Source organism: Lontra canadensis, unplaced genomic scaffold (assembly GCF_010015895.1).
Source record: "Lontra canadensis isolate GAN:19392208 unplaced genomic scaffold, GSC_riverotter_1.0 scaffold85, whole genome shotgun sequence".
Classification (NCBI taxonomy): Eukaryota; Metazoa; Chordata; class Mammalia; order Carnivora; family Mustelidae; genus Lontra; species Lontra canadensis.
In genome coordinates this window covers 7,925,291-7,946,545 of record NW_022631079.1, presented here as the reverse complement: position 1 = coordinate 7,946,545, position 21,255 = coordinate 7,925,291, and the positions used below count along the sequence as shown (strand labels likewise).

The 21,255-nt window shown below is 44.8% G+C and overlaps 1 protein-coding gene across 2 annotated transcripts in view; it reads left to right on the top strand.

The window, feature by feature from the left end:
* EDARADD (EDAR associated death domain) overlaps positions 1–15,055 on the top strand; it is a 62,381-nt gene extending 47,326 nt beyond the window's left edge. For both annotated transcript variants that reach the window (XM_032883112.1, XM_032883113.1), the window contains exons 5-6: positions 2,867–2,912; positions 14,524–15,055. In XM_032883112.1, coding sequence (XP_032739003.1) covers positions 2,867–2,912; positions 14,524–14,906 — 429 coding nt within the window. In that variant the 3' untranslated portion in view covers positions 14,907–15,055. The remainder of the gene's footprint in view (positions 1–2,866; positions 2,913–14,523) is intronic.
* The last annotated feature ends 6,200 nt before the right edge of the window (positions 15,056–21,255 follow it).

Genomic DNA, 21,255 nt, shown 5'->3' with positions numbered 1-21,255 from the left:
CACATTTTGCTCTCCAGCCATCTCTCTCTTCTTCCATAATCCTATCAACATCCATATTTTCTTCTCTGGCCCTGACCTCCCTCAAGGACCAGCACCATGTTTTCAGCACCCACGGACATCTGGTGGTCTTATCCATCACTCTTCCAAACTCTCTTGATTTCTTCTTCTTTGACCTTGTGACTATATCTCTACAGTGGCTCTGGCTTTATTCATACATTTCCCAGATGAGTGGTTTGGGGTCTCATTAATCATCGTGTCCAAGGCCATCTTGCTTTCCCCCACCCCCGCACCCCACAGTCACCTGGCATATGCAGGCTCCCTAACTGCCATGTTCCTGTGCTGCACACACAGCCAGGTGGCACTTCCTGCTCTGCTTCTGGAGAGAGCTCCTGAGTGACCCTCCAACCCCACCCTGTTGTCTGTGAGCTGCAGCCCAGCTCCTTAGAAGGCCTTCCAGACCTCAGTCTGGCCTCAGCATCTCCCTCTATCACCTCTCATGGCCTTTGCTTTGGACAAAGTGCCCTACAGGCACCATACTGCCACTTCTTGCCGGCTCACCTGAGCCTTTGGCTCAGTGCCCTTGCCTCCAAGTGCCCACCGCCAGATCCTCAGAAAAGCTCATCTCAAACATCTCTGGTTCCAAGAAACCCCCTGTGGTTTTTCTCTGTCAGAGGAAATGTCTCCTCTCTGTGTCTACACCTCCATATTGGAACTCCACACCATCTGCCTTGTATTCTAGTTAGTTGTGTGGGTCTCTGCTTCCCCAGCATGTGAGGGCAGGCCTTGAGGTCAAGGGTTCAGAGTTCTTAATCTTTGTATATAGGTTCCGACACAGGGAACTGGTACATACTGGGTGCTCCAGCAAGAGACGTGGAGTAAAGGCATGAGTGTGGTTTCGCGGGGGGGGGGGGGGGGGGGGCATTTTTTTTAAAAATGCAAAAAGAAGTCTCTTCTGACTTCACTCTTAGAAAACTTAACCTAAGAAGTAGTATAATAATCAGAGCAAGAACAGAGATCATAGATGTTATTCTATTATTCTGTCTCCACCGACCTTCACAAGTCATCCCAAGTCACGTCATGTCCCTCGTCTCTGTCACAGGGATGATTCTGGCCAGACATGGTCTTTGGTAAAAACGTTCTCCAGGTCATGATATGAGAGGTCACCTATGCCATGTAACGTAGTCTCGTGTGAAAGGAAAGCGCGTGGGGGAGTGGGGGCCTCCTTTGTCCCACGGAGCCTGTCAAGTTTCCACATTTGTGTCTGTCAACACCAGCTGAAGGGGCTGTTTGTGTTTGCTCCGTGCGCATTTCCAATTCGGTGGGCAGCACCGTGACTTTGCTGACAGAAGCACGCCTGCCCGGTCCTGCCACCATTGCACAGATGTGGGAAGGCAGGTCTCTGCATGACCCGTCCAACAGTGGCCCTCCCCTTGGGGAGCTTCTGGGGTTAGCCTTGTAAAAGTTAAAAAAAAAAAAAAGATTTTTGTTCTTTCAAAAACTTCTTATAACCCTGACTCCCTGTATGCACAGAGCGAGCGGGTTGCTTTTCATTCCAGTTAGGACAATGGTGAGGAGCAAGACTCAAACAGAAACAAGAAATACTTAGATTCGTTGCTGGGGGGAGGAGGGGGTGGGGATCTGGCTGGTTAAACATTGGAATGCTTCTCGTGTGGAAAAAAAAAAAAAATGAGGCTCCTAATTAGACAAATGTATCTACAGTGCTGAGACATGGGGATTTATGAGCTTGGAGGGAGGGGGAGGGCTTCTAAGACGATGAAGAGAAAACACCGTTGAAAAGGCTCGACCCCAGGGAGTTAGTGTGACTTTCAGGGCAAAACTGAGAAAGCAGAGCACCTTAGTGATGAGGCAGTTTGTGGCCACCTTGACCTACAAATGATGATCCAGAAAGCTGAGCTGGTACATGAGGTCCTTCAGGTGACCAGGGCAGCTGGACGAAAACCCAGGGCTTTGGAGTCCATGCCTGGTACTGCTTCTGGAATCCAAATAAAGGGGTCCTGCAGGCTGATGAGAGAGGCTTTCACTGTCTGAAGGTGGTGTTAACATAAACAAACATGTCCTAAGGATGGTCTCTGCTGACTTCATTGAAAACACACACACACACAGAGCATCCAGCAGGGTCAGAGTAAATCCCTCCATCGAGCCTATCCCATAGCACAGCCTTGCTTCTAAAAACAGAAGCCCCAGGAGAAGGGCAGAAACGCGGTCATCTCTAGAGATATGGACACTGTCCAAAGAGATCAAAATATGTTTTTAAAAAATTTTATAGATACATGGGGCGCCTGGGTGGCTCAGTGGGTTAAAACCTCTGCCTTCGGCTCAGGTCATGGTCCCAGGGTCCTGGGATCGAGCCCCGCATCGGGCTCTCTGCTCTGCAGGGAGCCTGCTTCCTCCTCTCTCTCTCTCTATCTGCCTCTCTGCCTACTTGTGATCTCTGTCTGTCAAATAAATAAATAAAATCTTAAAAAAAAAATTTTATAGATACAGAAACGAATTACCACCTAGACTGACAGCAAGCCCAAACAAAGAGTAAATGGGGAATAAAATAAAAATCATCCCTCATGTGAAGTAAAAGTAAAACAATAGCACATTGTTTCATCCCCTGGGGTCTGCTGAGTGCCAAACACTGTCCTGGGCACAGAGGACCCAGCACAGGGAGCAGACAGACCAAAGCTCCTGCCTTCCAGGAGCTTCTCTTCCATTCCCTTCCCCTTACAGTACTGTTGTTGAGATCCATCACCTCCTGCCCTGCCAGGTTCTGGTGGAAACTTAACTACATTGGAAAATTGATACTATCTCCATTCGCATCTGAGTATGATTCTAATGAAGGTTGCTTTCTGGTTGACAGGGAGAAGAAAACGGCTTTCCAGACAGTACTGGAGATCCCCTTTCAGGTAAAGGATTGACTCTGCAGATGTCTGGTATTCTCTGATAACTGGCATATCAGAATTAAAGATAATTTGCAAATATGTTTATCATTAACTTTGAAAGTCTGTATTACAGGTTAGAGGAACTTTCCAACCACAGGCCAAGGGGAACTGGAAGGAAATGTTAACCAGATTTCACAAACGCCTTCAAAGAGTACTTTCTCTGAACTGACCCTACATGAGGGGCTCAGCTGGGTTCTCAGTAGGAAAAGTTTAGGAGCAGGAAACAGAACAGAGAGGAGCCTCCTCTCTCAGAGTCCTGGGAGCCTTGGCACTGACGGAAAACTGCCAGGTAGAAGAAAGCCACGGGGCTGGGGCCAAGCAGTCCATGTGGGAAGAGCCAAGCCACTGCCCTCTCGGTGCAGGGGTGCTCAGTCAGCCAAAGGTCCCCTCCCGCACCGGCCGTATGCTCGTCCCTGGTCTCCTGATGGTGTATTTAACCAGGGAAACACTAAATCTGTCTCCTTCCCCACGTGTTACTGTAAGCTGGAAACTTTGGCAATCTTCAGATTTCTAATTAATTCATCATGGAGAAAATCTGGAGTGAGCATTAAAATAAGCTACCAAAAAGAATAACTAAAAAATATAAAAACCTCCCTAATGTTTTCTGTACTTTTAAAAACACATATCAAAGGATCTGAGTCATCAGGATTATGTATCTTTCTTTTTTAGGGGGAGGGTGGTGGACCCTAACACCTTTAAGATAATCTCTCCCTGATCCTACCTAGACTGTGCCCGTGTAACTCTGCTGAAAATCAGAACATGGGGTGTACAACACAACTTTCTTTATCCCCTTAGAAACATGATGTGAGCGGCACCTGGGTGGCTCAGTTCACATTCCACTCTTAATCTCAGCTCAGGTCTCAATCTCAGGGTCATGAGTTCAAGCCCCACATTGGGCTTCACTTAAAAAAAATGAAGGAAAGAAACATGATGTTAGCAACAGTTATCTCTGGGTAGTGAGATTCCAGGTGATTTTTTTCATTCAGTAGATTTTTATTTATTAAGGACCTACTGTGTGGGTTCCAGAGCAAAAGTACAGCTCTGGGAGGCAGAAGTTGGGATCCGGGTTTTAGTCCAGCCACTACCCTGCTGTGATTAGAGAAGTCAGAGGGGAAAGTGAGTTAGCTGAATTTGCAGTGGTGCCTTCCCACCAGGTTTCACATGACAGGGCCAAGGTCAGTGTCCCGTCTGGATACCCCACTGGAACTTGCCTTCCCTGGCAAGTTCCTATCCACCGCTACCAGAGGCTAGGACCTCTGGCCAGTAATTATCCCCTTTCCACAAATGCTGCAGCAGACAAGCTTCAATTAGAAGCACTAGCTGGGTGATGTGAGGAAGAGAAAGCATGTTTGCATCCAAGCAGTCAGTTTTTGTTTTCTTTCCACTCTCCTATATTTTTAAAATTCCTAACATTAGTAGATATCAGAAAAAATCTCTCCCCCCAAACTCTAACTTGTATATACAAAGTGTATATAACCAATGATCAGATGTAAACACAACATGTAAAGTAACCAAGGAAATCCACAAAAGGCTACTGAGTGACCTCGGTGGTAAGAACATGAATTCTTTTTCCCTGATGCTCATCTGAATTTTCAGATTTTCTGCAATTAGCACATATTTCTTTTCTAACTAAAAAAAATCTGTATTTAAACTCTTAAAAGACTAACACCCTATACACTAACGTGAGACGTGAGCTAAAACGAAAATGGATAAAGTATGCTATTTAGGAATATCTATAAACCTTTATAATTCAAAGTTGTTATTGACTAATGGATTAACTTTAACCAAATTTCAATTGTCTCTTAAAAAATTTTACCCATGTCCAAATGAAATGGAAGACTTTTGCAGAGAATAAACTTTTCACAGTGACCACAGGTAAATTGATTGAGAGCATATGATGCTCTTGAAGTCAAAACATTTCACACCCAGCTTGCTGCTTTGCACACGAGAGTGAGTGTTCAGGTGTTTGGTTGGATTTTTGGTTTTGTTTTTGTTTTTCATAAACAGGATGAGAGACACAGACTTAGTTTCTTTGCTCTTGGATAAACTGGCAAAAGCTGATCCGTATATTTTGGTCTTTGAGTGAGAGTAGCTCCTTAAGTAAGCTTTATTTTATCATTTTAGTTACAAACACGAATTTAGCACTTACTGTATACCAGGCCCTGTTCTAAGCACTTTAAAGATCTGCTTAGAAAAACTGCCCATGACAGCTCTAAAGTTGTCTTCCTCACCAGGTGGAGGTTACAGAAGTGATGCTGGGTCATGTGGCTGGTGCTGGGTCACATGGCTGGTGCTGGGTCCCAGGAGTCCTAAGTGGGAGCCCAGTCCCAAACACCACACCAGGCTGCCTCTCTACTAGTCAGAAGCATTGCCCGGGTAGTCCACACATCGAATGCTGAAGTGTCATACAGAGGGGTCAGGGTCAACTATCTCAGATACAGTCTTAACCTGGAACAGAGCCAAAGCCCGCGCATTACCCCCTCAACCTCCACCCCCAAAGTCAGTCTCTAAACCGCTGTAATCCTGTCCACAAGAAGCTCGCTGCTTTCCCTAGATCAGGCCCTCGGGCCTGAACTCAGAGCCTGGGTCATATTTTATTCTTGTCTTTGAAAACCTCAGTGAAGGGACGCCTGGGTGGCTCAGTGGGTTAAGCCGCTGCCTTCAGCTCAGGTCATGATCTCAGGATCCTGGGATCGAGTCCCGCATCGGGCTCTCTGCTCAGTGGGGAGCCTGCTTCCCCCTCTCTCTCTGCCTGCCTCTGTCTACTGTGCTCTCTCTCTGTCAAATAAATAAAAATAAAATCTTTAAAAAAAAAAAAAGAAAAGAAAAGAAAACCTCAGTGACCTGTGATCCCACTTATAGCTGGTTAAAACAAGCAATGTGGGGAGAATGGAAGGCACCCCCGCAGAGGGAGAGATTAGACAGACATGAGAAATGACAGCCAACGGTTTATAAACGAGGAAAGAAAAAGAATACAAACCAGAGTGACCCAGCACTAGAAAAGCACAGCCTCCTTCCCGGGGCCGGTGCCTCCAGAAGCAAACGCCCAAGGGAGGCAGAGCACGAGAAGGAAGCCCCTCATTGTGGTGTCCGGGACTAATACATCAACCCACCTGCTCTCGGCCCCTGGCCAGTTTCTCAAGGAGAACTTTCTGACGACCCTGCATAATTCAGCACTTGCCCAAACTAAACCTAATTTCCCCACAGAAATGAAGGTCAGATACGACTGTTACTTTTTTTCAAGTTGGGTCCATTACAGGACGCTTTGTTCCTATGTATGTGTGCCCTAATTTCAGAACCCGAATGGCAATCCAAACATGGCATTCTGTGCTGATTTTTTTTTCTTCAAGTGCCTTCTACACTCCGGCTTTGTTTGATGACAAAATCGAGGCATGGCTTGATCTCCGAGCCCAGATCCTTCCAGTCTGTCAGTTAGACTCCCCAGTGCTGCTGCCAACTTGATGTCTCCTTAAAAGGGTGTTTCAGGGAGAGAGAGAGAGAGAATGAAATTGTATTGTTTTTTCCCTCTGGTTAAAAGATCAAACGCCCACCAAAAGCCCTTGGGTTAGTTTCTTGGGAGATAAAAATAGTTCTTCATCATTTTCCAGCTCAGAGCATATAAACTACCTCCAGTGAAAAATGTGGTGTGTGTGCACCCTAGTGATATATCAAAGCCATAAACTGACATTTTAAATGTATTTATTTCCAACCACACTGGAAACCACACACACACACACACACACACATAGAAAAAAGGCCCAAGTTTATACATAACTGCAGAAGTGTTTGACACCACGCTGACATTTTGTTGGTATTCTGCAAGCTCCAAATCTGATAATTTATAAACACCTGGGATGGACTTATTTTACTTCAGGACCACAATATTGTCCTGTTTGCAAAGTTGCCAATAAAAAATGTTTACCGTTTAATTGTTTGAATTAACCCAAGCCCTCGTTACCCTGCCGAACGTTATTATAAATGATCTAAGAGCTCACAGTGGTCCTGAGCACACCGGAGGGAAACACCCATGTGGTAATAGTTCTCGAAAAGGCAGAGTGTACAAGATAAAACGGCATCCACCCTGCAGGGAGACACATTAAGTCAATCTGTGATCCATTGCCAGCATCCTGACTGGAGCCAATCTCTAGGCTCAAGTAATCATGACCTTTGTGAATCCTGAATCTTGTTCCAATTCACAATTAACTGTTAATTGACCAGTATTTTCAAACCCGCCAGCCCCGTACCGGACTTAGACACTGCACCGTTGGATAAGAACTTCTCACTGTCATTTTAAATGTCATTTCCACGCCTTGTCGGCAAACATTCTGGAATCCTGAAGGCTTCTTTAAAGTCTGTGTAAATGTGTGTCTGAGAGAGGAGGAAGAGTAGGGGGAGAGGACAGAAAGCACCCCACAGGAAAATCCATTCATCACCGTTGAGTGTGGGGGCACGTTATCTCTTCAAAGACTTAATCACGGAACAGACTCGCCCTCTCTCAAAGAAAAGTAGCTCTGATTCCAAAATGTAATTGTGGCAGGCCCTTCTGACTAAGAACTTACTCTGTGGATGTCTTTAAGGCAATGGTTTTCAACCCTGGCTGCATTTTAGAATTCCGGGGGGGGGGGGCCTTTAAAAATTCCCAGGTCCCTACTGCACCCCAGACCAATTAAATAAGGATTTCGGTGGGTGGGGCCAGACAGTTGGGAGTGTGGGCGGGCGTTCTGCCGGGAGGAGGAGTTCCATCTTGTGGCCAAGGTTGAGAACTATGGCTTTAAGAAAGGCTGTTGGTTGTGCTTCCTTACCCACAGCTATGAACCCTTTGTTGCCTGCCCACCATGCCATGGGATGAGGCTTTAATCGATCTCACACAATCCTTGCAACAACCTTGTGAAACAGACCTCACTGTCCCTGTTCAAAGAGTGAGGATATGGCCTCGGAGAGCTCAGTTACCTGTCCGAGCTCAGTTACCTCGGAGAGCAGAGTTGCACACCTGCGTCATGCTAGCTGGTACTGACAGTCCTTTGGCATGCCTCTACAGCGTTCCTAATCTCTGTGGTACACAGGCTACTCCTTCTGCATAGCGACCATGCATCATTCTTCTGCTTTCTATATGCTCAGCACTAAAAAAAAAAAAAAAAAAAATAGTTTTGGTTGATCTGAAATTTTCCAGATAGCTCTCAGGCTGCCCAGAGATTTCTGACTATTTCTCTATGACAGATTCTTCATTCATTTGATTGACTCAACAAAAATTACTGAGCGCCTACTGTGTGGCTGGGATGAAATGGCGACATTAGATACGAAAGTCTCTTTCCTCTTGGTGGTTATAAACTAGTTGGGAGTGACAGACGATAAACACAAATAAGGCACTATGTATGGTGGTTGGTGTGCCTTGAGGAAATAAACGAGTGTAATGGGATTTTTGCCTGGGGAGGATGCTGCTTTAGCTGAAGAGGTACACGGACACCTGAACAATGCAAAGAAGCCAGGTGTGAAAATGAGGAAGGAGGACTCCAAGAAGAAAAGCTAGCTGGTGCAAAGATCCTGAGGCAGGCCTGAGCTTTAGCGATCTAGGGACGAGTGCAGGCAGGGAAGAGCAATGGAGGAGGAAGTGAGCTGGGAGGTATCAGTAGAAGCCAAACTACATAGGGACTCTACATAGGGACTCTTTTCTTCTCAGTGTCCTTACCAAAAAAAAAAAAAAAAAAAAAAAAAAAGACCTATTATCTTTACATAAGACCTGACAAAAATGCTTTCACATCCTATATAATATTAAATTCATGAGATACAGAGATTACCATTTTCATTTTAGGGATTAGGAATCTGAAGTCTTTGGAGGGTTAGTGCCTGGAGAAGTCAAGCTCTAGGAGGTCGGAGCACTGAGATTTGATGAGCCCCAGTGACACAGGTCAGAATGAGACAGGATCAAGTGTTCCACGCCTGGGTGGTCATACGGTAGTCCTTCCATAAATGACAGTTGGTGTGATGCAGAGACACTGAGCCCTTCCTCCCCTGACAAATTCTCCCCAAGTATAAGCCGGTACTCAGACTAGACTCACAAAGAGTGAATCTCCTAGGGCTTTGGCCTCTAGAATAAGGAATCATCATACATTAATGATGTGTTCCATTCTGGCTTTGCCTCAGCAGAAGACACACAAGTCAAGCTCCAAAATATGGCAAGTGAGGACTCTCATTAGAGAATCTGAGTGACTTCTTATACATCAGTAACTTCCTTTTTGAAAGAGCCCTCTCCTCACCTCCCTCAAATCTAGGATCAATCCATTCTCTTGTGTTTTAAGACCAATGCTGAATTGGTTTCCATCCATATCTGTTTATCACCAGGAGACATCTGCAACATTCCCTTTCCTTTTAACTTTCTCTCCTCAGGTCATAAGACTCATCACACAATAATAACAAGTCAACTGGGAGCACCTGGCTGGCTGAGTGGGGAGACAGTGACTCTTGATCCCAGGGTCGTGAGTTCAAGCCCCACATCTGTTGTAGAGCTTCCTTAAAAATAGCAAGTGTCCCTTGTCTCCTGAGGAGAAAGCTAGTTCTTCCTCATTCGTTTGGCAATTTCTGAGCTTCAACTATACAGCAATCCTATGCTTGTTTTTTGAGAGACATCAAATAATAATCCCATTTTTTCCCCATTTCTGATGAAAGCTTCTTTGGTCCTCTGTCTCTCTCTCTCCCTACAATTGTTTCTTCCCCAAGGCATCACCTAGCCTAGCCTTTTATGTGCACGATTACATGATAGGTGTTTAAAGCAGGGCAGGACAAAATATATTTGATACAAAACAAAACAAAACATGTTTCTCCACTTAAGTCCGCCAGAGAGCTAATTATAGTTTATGATTCTAAAAGGCAGGTTTAAATTCACTAGTGTTGGCAGTTCATGGAGATTGCAGTTCAATAAACGGTTTGTGGTTTGTGTCACAGAAAATACGAAAGGAAAACACTGATAGATTTTTGGCACATCCTTTATTTTCAGACAAACTAATAAATGGTCAGTGTAATTGTTCAAAGAAAAGCTTCTTTTACACCAGAGGGCTTAAAGGAGCTTCACAGAAACCTTACTGATGTCTTTCTTCTTTATATTATTTATTATTATATTGTTTTTATTCTTCTTGATACCAAAGGAGAAAGCCTTGCCAACACTGAATCTTACAAAGGTGGTATCAGAGATTGCCTTTGGGCACCAATACATTTAATTCTGGACTTCAAGATTTAAATCCTCCTTTCTTTTTCTGTGACATTTAAAAATATTTTTGAAATATCCAAAGAAACACAATCATTGTAAAAAATTAGGAAATACCCATCGGTAACATTTTTGTTATACATGCTTCCAGGCTTTTTCTATGTCTGTGAATATGTATACAATATATGCTTTACATGGATATGAATGACTGTTGTTTTCTGGTCTTTTTAAAAAAGATACTATTCATTCATTTTTGAGAAAGAGTGGGAGGGAGGAGGGGGAGAGGGAGAAGCAGACTCCCCACTGGGCAGGAAGCCTGGCTTGATGCAGAGCTTGATCCCTGCACCCTGAGATCATGACCGGAGCCGAAAGTAGAGGCTTAAGGAACTGAGCCACCAGGTGCCCCTACTATAGTGTTTGTTTTTACAAAAGCAGAATTAGACATACTTTTTGGTAACCTGCTTTCTTAGCCATTTAACGGAGTATTGTTCATTTGACCCTACCTTTATATAAAAGCAAAGAAAATTGCAAGATATTCCTTATACCCTTTTTTAGTAAGAAATCACTTTCACCATTACAAAGTTCCTTTTTTAAATAAATAGACTTCTGTCCCATTATGCTGCTAACGCTTTACTTTTTTATTTGTTAAGATTTTATTTATTTGCGAGAGAAAGAGCACAGGCAGGGGGGAGGGGTAGAGAGAGAAGCAGACTTCCCGATGAGCAGGGAGCCTGATGTGGGACTCCATCCAGGGACCCTGAGATCAGGATCTGAGCCAAAGGCAGACGTTTAATGGACTGAGCCACCCAGGCAGCCCAAAGCCTTACTTCTTAATTCATCATTATTTTTTTTAATATTTTATTTATTTATTTGACAGACAGAGATCCCAAGTAAGCAGAGAGGCAGGTAGAGAGGGGGAAGCAGGCTCCCCGCTGAGCAGAGAGCCCGATGCGGGGCTCGATCCCAGGACCCTGGGATCATGACCTGAGCTGAAGGCAGAGGCTTTAACCCCCTGAGCCACCCAGGTGCCCCTTTAATGCATCATTATTAATGTGGCTTGAGAACAGCTATGTTACATAGAGATGTAAGGCAGCATTTTTAAACTCTAAGAGGTAGAGCACACTGCAGAAGGACCCAAATCTGTTCTCGGGGCATTTAAGGTGTCACAAGGAACAAGAAAACCGCGCAGAATATCTCACCGCAAGGCACAGTTAGGAGACACAGATAAAATGATGGGATTCTGAATGAGGCAGCATTCTGGGCTGGAGCCAGGGAGATTTCATGCAAGGTGGGTTTTATAGGATGGAGTAAGTTCCGCAGAGGAAGTCCTGGGAGAGGGAGAGAGAGAAGAGAGAAAACTGATCAGAGAGAAAAGGAAAGACATGGAAGTAGAAGAATTAGGAGGCCCAATTTCCCACCTGTGAAACCGACAAATATTGTTCCCTCGGTGCTGACATAGGTCAAGTGAGATAAGCAGCATCGCTGTTCCCTGGTTGGAGTGTAAATTAGTATCACCTTTATTTCTGGAAAGCAGTTTTGGGCACATGCATTGATAGTCTTAGAAAGCTTATACAAATTTTGGGTCCAGTAATCCCATTACTGGTGTGATGAGTAGAGATATGGCCAAAAATATATATGTGAGGGTCTGCATCAAATTGTTCCTCTTAGTCGTGAGAACCTGGGAAAACTTTAAATGTTCAATAGTTGATATAAAATCTGTGATTGTCTATAATTTCCAGTTTTTCTACCCTGAGCCAGTATTAGTCTTTCTTTTAATGAATCTGAGGTAGGCTCTGCAGGCCGGTTGAAGTTTGGGGAACGGAGGGGTCCTGCATGTTTGGAGTACAGGTTATCTTTAAGGAGGTTCTGGGAAGGAAGACAGGAACTGTAGCATGGAGAGCTTCCAGTGGATGCCGTGACATGGTAACTGGTTGGATACAGTGAAAAAGTCTCCGAGGACACCTAGGGAGCTATAAGTGTCTTAGGGGAGTCAGAGTGCTTTTGATGCTTAGTGGGAGACATTTCTAAGGACTGTTTTAGGTCCCCTGAGTTGGAGATGTCATCTGGACATCAAGAGGGGCTTCCCATGGTCATGGTGGAGCCCAGAATAACAGGCAGGGCTCCGCACTCATTTATTTACTCATGCAGTCACTCACTCATTCAAGAAACATTGCTTATGCATTTGCTGTATGCCAAGGGCTCTACACGGTCCCACAGATGCAAAAAGAAAGGGCCTTCCATTCTCATGGGAGTGCACAGTGGGGGTTTTGGGAGTGGAGGAGGTGACCAAAGGGAGGGAATGTGGGAAGGGAGAGCTTTGGGCTAAAAACCAAAAGGGAGCACCTCCTTGTCCCTCTCAAGGACTCGGGAGTGAGTGAGACAGGCTGGGATCTCAGCAGCCAGGTGATAGGGGGAGGGTTACAGCTGGGACCTGGGGCCTGGTATTTGGGGTTTGTCTGTCAGAAGGCAACCTCAGGAAGGATACACCCTACTGTGAAATAGACGGTGTCCGAAGGGGCAAAGGAGCTTTGCCCAGTTGGCAAAGACAACCTTGCCAACTGGGCAAAGGCAGCTGGAGCTTGGGCCCAGTTCCAGAGACAGCTGTATCCGAAGGGAGCTGGTTTGAGAGGGACATTAGATGCCACAGGAGATCCAGGTGACCCTCAAAGTCAGGTGGCAACCTGCTTGTCTGTGTAACACATTGTGTTGGTTACCACAGAGATAAAATACCCCTGGAGAAAGTGTGGGAAACAGAAACAATCCTAGAAGTTAAGACAATAGCTATTACTATTGTTGTGCATTTCCTTCTGTAGTAATAGTAACAGAGTTTTCACATAGTCCTAACATCAAGGACACACATTATGTACATCTTGCGTTTTTCACTTGACATTACAGCACATGCATTTTCTGGGTCCCTGCATAGTCTTCATAGGTACTTCAATAAAATTCCATCAAGAAGTACAATAATTTATAATTATTTATATATATATAATTTATATATATTACATATATATAATTATATATATAATTATTTATAAATTAATTTATAAATTACAATAATTTATTCCACTGTCCCTTAGCTTTGCCGTTTGTTTTAAAATAAAATGGACTGTAATTAAAATCTGTCATATTCTAGATTATCTCCTTGGGCTGCATTCCCAGAAGTAATGTGAGTAGGTCAAAGAGTAGGAACAGGATTTTTATGGTTCTTGTCATCTTGTCATTTGTACTTCCCTCCAGGTGGCTGGTCCTCAACTTTTGGATCACCGAAGACACTCCCTTTCCCCAAATTCTTTCCTTTCCTAAATGGGGAAGTCCAGGGCTCAGTATAGTTAAGGTCATTGTAACCAGCCTCCCGGAATCTTCCAAGCTAGTGATCTCTGGCATAGCCTTTGGCTGTTACAATGCTCGGTCAGAAGGGTCGGGAGCCCCAGTGCTGATGCAGAAGTTAAGACACTCCCCTTGCCATGTTGTGCAAACACCACTTAACAACTTAATTGTAAATGACTTGCCAGCACTTCTTCCCTCCTCCTTCATCCTCCCCCTAACATGCTTCCTTGAAATGAGGCTAAAGATGACTGATGGGAGAATGCTTGCCCTTCCTCTGGGCTGGGGCTGTGCCCTTCTTGATGAGGCTCATCTCAGAAGCCTCCTGTTCGTCCATCCCACGGCACCCACCTCAGGGCATTGGCTCCCCTTCAAAGGGAGCCCCATGGTGAAGCCCCATGGGTGAAGAAAACGCAGATAAAGGCAAAATGATAAGGTGGCCATAAATCTAAAAAAGTAAGTTTTCTGGCATTATCAGTTATCAGTCACTCCGTTTCAAACATGTGTATGGAGTAGATATTCCAGTTTTCAATGTGTGAGTGTGTTTAAAGGTCTTTTAAAGAGCTGTGCAATCCTTCCTACCCCATTGTGCGGTGTTTGGCATTAAAAAGCTGTCAGGGCTGACTTGTATCTTGTAAGGGGTAAGAGTGGAGGTTCGGGCAAGTCTGGGCTGGTTTACCTGTGGGACCGTGGAGTGTGACTCCCGCCGGGGACCCACCCCCAGAGACAGCCCCGCTCCTCAGAACCCACATTCCAGCCAGCAGCCTTGCAAATGCACCATGTGAGACTCAGCCTCCAAAAGAAAGGGAGCCTAGCTATGTAAAACCCCACTGGTGCTTCCAGCAAAGCCCCCCATCCCTTGGCTGTCAAGAATGCCCCCATTTGTTGTGCGAGGCTCTAGGAATGAGTATCCTGAAGGTATCTGAGTATCGATAGGATCCACGCGCACCGGCGCTGTTGGCATGTGAGCAGGATAATCGAGGACGGGAGAGATGGACACACGCGGTCACTTTCTGGCTGACCTGTGGGCTGTATTGCTTGTCCCCGCAGATGTAAGCAAAGGCGAGTCCTGCAAGGAGAACTGTACTTGTCCCTCCTGCTCTCTCCGGGCTCCGACCATAAGTGACTTACTCAATGATCAGGACTTACTTGACGTCATCAGGATAAAGCTGGATCCATGTCACCCGACAGTAAAAAACTGGAGGAATTTTGCCAGCAAATGGGGCATGCCCTATGATGAACTGTGTTTCCTGGAGCAGAGGCCTCAGAGCCCCACCCTGGAGTTCTTGCTGCGGAACAGCCAGAGGCCAGTGGGTCAGTTGATGGAGCTGTGCAGGCTGTACCACAGGGCCGACGTGGAGAAGGTCCTGCACAGGTGGGTGGATGAGGAGTGGCCCAAGAGGGGGCGTGGAGACCACCCCAGGAACTTCTAGACCTCTGCTTCTTCGCACTGGCCTCTTTGGACCTGGAGACAACCACAGGTTAAGGAGGAATGGGGATCTGTTCTTTTTTTTTTTTTTTTTTTTTAAAGAGTTTAGGATAAGGACATGGAACCGTGGACATGGGTTTTCCCCAAAGCTGGGTTTTGTTATTTTGTTTTTTGTTTTTTTGGTTTTTTTTTGGAGGGTTAGGCTATGTTTTGGTGGTGGATTTTTGTTTGTTTAGTTTTGCACATCGGTTTTAATTTAATATCTGAATCCAGAACCAGGAAAGATACTTTGTAGACTCCTATAGGGACTGGGGTCGAAGACTACAATCGGAATGGATTCATGCCATGATGAAAATAAAATTGCCCTTTCCCTTCAATGCTGTGGAAGCCTGAAATAAGAACTAGGATTGTTGATGGTCCCATGCGATCATCCCCCGTGGGATCCTTCATGATGGACAGCATTCCCACAGCTTACAAGAAAACGGCACAGAGAAGTTACCTAGTTTGTACCTTTTTCAGTCATAAAGTACTTAGGTGAAGTGGCAGGATGTTGGTATTATGGGCCACACCTTCAGACGTATGTGCCATCTTTTTTATTGATATACTTTGGTAACCTGCACACTATCAAAAATGGCATTCGTTCAAGTGTTTTTTCCAAGAAATGCAAAATTGGTGGTGGGAGGACAGAGTCCAGAATCAGCAGGGGAATAAGGACCTTGGGCGTGGTGTTTGACAAAGAGAGTACCAAAAAATGCCCTTTGTCACCCAAGATTTTTTTTTAATTAACTTAATATTTACTTTTATGTCTTTTAGATAAGGCTGAATGTTTCACCCCTGAGATCAAGCTCAGTTAAGAAATAAATAAAAATCACCTGGCCCGTGGTTGAAGTATAACCAGTCTTCTAGCCCCTGTCCAGGGCCACTGACAAACACTACATAACGTTTAGCCAAGAACAGGGAATCGGTATCAAAATCCACACTTAAAAGGATTTTAAACCAAATGAAAAATTGGGTCAAGCAATATCTGATGTTCTTATTTGATGGTTTAAAGGGAGGTGAAGTGTGGAGGATGGAAGGTTTTGTTACTGGAGAGATCCAATTTTCTCGATTTTTTATAGGGTAACAGATACAAGGCTTGCTTGAAAATTCCAGAAAAGGCACTATTTGGTTTTGGCTGTGGGTTCAGAAAATTAAGGCACTTGTTACAGTTTGGTGGGATTCTGTATACACCCTCCATTCAAATAAGCAAAAATGACGAAGAGCATTGATGGGAGTCCAAAAAAAGATTAGGACTAACGCAAAAGAAAATTATTTTCTCAACCACCAACGTATTTTTCCATGGACGGTTTCAGTGGTTTTTATTAGGTTGCTAATATATACAGTCAGCTTCACTATCAAATGTAAACTCTAAGCTAGGAAAAGCTACGGAGATTTCCTCATCACTTCTCATCCAGGGTTCTTTGCACCCAGCTCATCTTCCCTTGTCTGACTGATCCGATAAATGTCAGGTTTATCACAGGATGTATTTAAAGGAGCAGCAAGTAATAAAAGGTGGAGATTTTTAAAAATAGGTTCTTCTGCAGTTGATGTCCAATGAGGGGTTGTTAAATATTTATCGTCAGCCCTGCTCTAGGCACCGTACAGAACTCATTAAGGGGGCTCCAGTCTTGTAGGAATTTGATTTTATGTTCCATGTTCTCATTAAGTTTACATGTGACACGCCCCTCCCCCAATACGTTAGCCCAAAATTTGCTGTGGGAAAATACAGATGAGCTTTCGGCATTCGTTCCTGACCTGTTAGGGAAGGGGAACAGAAAAGTGTTGTGATTATTCAATGCAGTATGGTATGGACCCCCAGTGGGGGATGCTGTCACCTATGTCCCGCCACCCTTGGGATACAGGGAGCCTGACAAATGTCCGACCGACTGCTGCCTGGCCAGGTGCCACAGGAAGTCCCTTCCCTCTCCGTGCTGCTGGGGAACTTCACATTTTTATTACAGTTCCCCCCTGCCCATCTCTATCCTAGCAGACTGGTCACCCCAGCTCAGCACTAGCGGGCTGTGGGGGGGTTCTGACCAGGTAGAAGGGGCGGGGGGGGGGGGGGGGGTGGGGAGGGAGGGAGATGGGAGGGAAAAGCCCTTTGCCTCCCTTTCCTCAGCCTGCTCCTTCCTCCTCCAGCCTCTAGGTCACCACCTCCCCCAAAAAGAGACCCAAAATAACAGGTGGTAGCGCCACCCCTACCCCCAGCCATCATTCCTGTTAGGGGGTGGACGTGGGGGGAGGACAGGAGGTTTCCCTTATTTCCAGAGACTTCCTCCGCCTCCAATTCACACAGAAAAGAGGTGCAATGGGAAGAAAGAGCAACCTAAAGGAGGAGAGGATTGGAATAATACCACCCCCACTACCCTGCCCTGCCTCTGCTGCTGCCCCCACCAACTTCCCTGGTCTTCCCCTCTCCCTACCCCTGGAGTTCCCAGCTCAGTGGGTGCCCAGCTCTATTGACCCTGGCAAGTCACAGAACTCCCCTCCGCCCTCCCCCCAGTGCTTTGAACAGTAGCGAGGGGGGAGGTGGGCTTCTAAATTTCCTTCTATTAGGGCCACACCTGCAAGTTTTAAAAAATGTTTAAGGTCCTAATTAATATCCCAGATGTGAAATCTGGAAAATACTGTGACAAATTTTCCCACAGAAACACAGTTATAGATGGAGATCAGTCTCTTTAGAACTGATTTCACAAGTTCCTGAATTTAAAGTTTTTTGTAAGCTGGCTTGGGAACGTGTGTCCGCACATCCCTGTTGGCACTGCTTCTGGGGGGCAGATTTCCAATTCCAAACTCAAACTTTCAATTTCAAAACTGACTTTCAACAGAACTTATCAACATATGTATCTTCAACATGGCTGTTGTTCCTAAGTGTCTGCTGAACTTAACTTTGAATTAGATAAAAAATGTTAAGACAGAATTCAGGGGATTCAGGTATGGGTGGAGTGGTGTGGGCTCCTTTACGGTCAAATTCAGGAATTTCGGGAAAAGCATGTGACCACAGAGTCATCCCCCCACCCCCCAATCCCCCCATTTGGCATCATTACTTCCAAAGACCTCATTGAGAATAATTTCCAATCCTAGCTATGAAAGCTTAAAATTCCTGTTTATAATTGCATGGGGGAAATGGCAGGGTAGACAGTTTTTTGTTTTTTTTTTTTTAAATAGGGGAGTTGACATGACTGTACTGTTTGAATTTGATTCTACCGTTATTTGCACATACTGCCATCTCTAGCGATTGGCATTTACCTTATGGTAAGTTTGAATTATTAGAAATACATTAGCAGAGGGGCACCTGCGTGGCTCAGTGGGTTAAGCCTCTGCCTTTGGCTCAGGTCATGATCTCAGGGCTCTGGGATCGAGTCCCGCATCAGGCTTCCTGCTGAGCAGGGAGCTTGCTTCCCCCTCTTCTCCTTCTCCCCCTGCTGCTCCCCCTGCTTGTGCGCTCTCTCCTATCACTCGATCTATCAAATAAATAAATTCTTAAAAAAAAAAAGAAAAGAAATATATTAGCAGACAGAAATTCAGCCAAGAAGTTTTCTTAAATACAAGTTCATCTGGACTCTAGACTTTGATTAAATGTAGGGTGACTTTTGTCTCTGTTACATACAGGCATATCAAAGAGTAATCTTCAACAGAAATAAAACCAGAATTCATTTGTGTAATAACCCAAAATACTTTTTAAGTTAATTTTCAACAAATACATATTGTAAGAGCAGGACACCTGGGTGACTTAGTTGGTTAAGTGTTGGACTCTTGGTTTCTGCTCAGTTCGTGATCTCATGAGTCATGGGATCAAGCCCCGTCTGGGGCTCTGAGCTCAGCAGAAAGTCTGCTTGAGGATTCTCTCCTCTACCCCTCCTGGGTCATTCTCTTTCTCTCTAAAATAAATAACTTTTTAGCACAAATACTGTAACAGCATAAATATGCTGAGACTTCACGAAAGTGGGAGTGGAAAGGAAGGAAATCACTTGATAATTAATTGATCAAATAACTGTTAAAATGTAAGTTCATTAATACGTAAGAGTTTTTCCCATGATATGTTCTGGGGATCTTGGTTAAATTGTCCATGCTACTAATGAAACTGCTTATGATGAGGTCTTTTTGCCAGTAGAAAGATGAAATCACTTTAGCTACGTTCCAGGATACAGTCTTTCAAACAGCACTTGCGTACTGCTGTGTTACGTAGTGAGGCTTTATGTTATGAGCCCAGTTTATTTGCTTCCAATACAAAATGTGGAGATTTCACGTGAGAAAGGGAAGCAAAGCCATAATAAACACCACACACACCCAAGATACATACACGAGGAGGAAGGCTCTTGGGAGAGACTCAAGCCAGGCTTTCCTTCAATTATAAGACTTAAAATGGTTAGGGCTTCAGTTGTTTGCCAGGATTGCCCACCGATATTTCTTTTTTAAGATTTTATTTATTTATTCATGAGAGAGAGAGGCAGAGGGAAAAGCAGAGGGAGAGGGAGATGCAGACTCCCCGCTGAGCAGGGATCCGGATATAGGACTCCATCCCAGGACCCCAGGATCATGACCTGAGCTGAAAGCAGACGCTTACCCGACTGAGCCACCCAGGTGCCCCCACCAATACTTCTAGACACCCTGTACGGAGAAGGCACCCATTTTAGTGGTACCAAGTAACAATCATTCAACAACATAGAAATTTTGTGGTAATAGAAGAGAGTACATTTCAGGTTCTCCTTGAGAGTAATTTTTATGTGGTGCTGCCCTCTCCTGGAGCATAAAATGGGCACACACATCCTTTCTGGTTTGGCTGTTGTCCTAAGTAAGACCAGCCCAGAACCAACCTTGCATTCATTATAGTTTGCCACCTACAATGATGAAAGATGGGAAGAGCTCAGTTATTTTCCAGAAGGAGGCTGGCAGAGCTGAGATGAGGGTCCAGTAGCCCCTTCGTCCTCTTGTCAGTTGTGTGATCAGCCTGCTCTCCGAATAGGTCCAGGCTCTGGGAATTAGTCAGTGAGATTTTTCCTCCATGTAGTTCTAGAGCTCGCTGTTTGTGGATGTTTGCTCTTTCTCTCTTTCGACTTAGCGGTGCTCTTCCGTATTCAGGGAAGTGGCTGTGAGCAACAGTGACCTTCCTGCAAAAAGGCAAAGGCATCACTCTCAGTTACAGCAGCCGTCGACCACGAGCACTAGCTTGCTTCTTCCTGTATAATTTAAGTACAAAAATATATTCTTTTAAAATATATTCTTTTAAGTAAAAACATATTCTTTTAAAAACAACATTCATTACTAAGGTCTAGCAGATTTCCTGTTTTGTTTTTTTTTTAAAGCAATAGATATTTTGTTTTGAACCAAGACCACATCCTCCTTATAACCTTCTCCGCTTCTGCCCTTCCTGTTCTATACTTTCCCTTTCCTGCAGCCCAGGTTTCTGCTTTGGGTTCTTCTCTTAGAGCCATTCACTTGTTTCTGAGTCAGATTTCCTTGCTGCGCCCACGGCCCTCTCCCTCCCAGGTATGGACTAACATCAGCTTCCTCTGCTCACTTACATAAGCAGAAACGATGCTTTGGGTCATTTTTCATAATTTAATGACACTTTGGGCCTAATATTGTTCAAACCGTTTCCTACCCTTGTAACTGAAACACACATAACTACGTTCGCCCAAAGAAGGGAAGAGAAATGGTCACCCTGATTTGCTGCGTGATTTCCTGCTTAGGAATTCAGACTGAAGCCTGTGCATTTGGGTATAAATGGATGAGGGCAAGTCTTGCTTCCCTGGTGTGTAGAGAAGCTCATGGCCATGATCCTAACCCTTGTGCTGGGCCTGCTGAAGCCTTGGGGTGCGTGGGGACCCCAGTGGGGTGCTTCCCACCTCAAAGCCCACAACAGACAAGAGCCTGTTCTCTTCCCTCCTGGAGCTGTGCTTGGCTGAGGATGCCTTGTAGAAACCAGCTCCACAGCTGACCTGAAGTCATCAGTCAACAGTGCAACTTGAGATGAAATGATTTCCAAAAAACGCTTTTGGAAATGTTAAAAAGGGGGGTAGCTTCTCTTGACTTCCCAAGCTGAGCCACACTCTTCCATGTTATGTGACAACCAATGACCCCTGTTCCTTTGAGGCACGCCCTCAGAAGCTTCCTGGAGGACATTTCTTTAGCTGATAAAGGCGATGCTTTTAAACGACTGAATTTCTGTGATACTCCATTTATATATCTTAATGGTGTACTTTTTAAGCTGCTCTCATTTTGATGTCCTGTATGATTTTGTATTTTTCTTATAAACAACTGAAGATTATAATAACTCTAACAATGGGTACTGCAACATTGGAGACTGATGT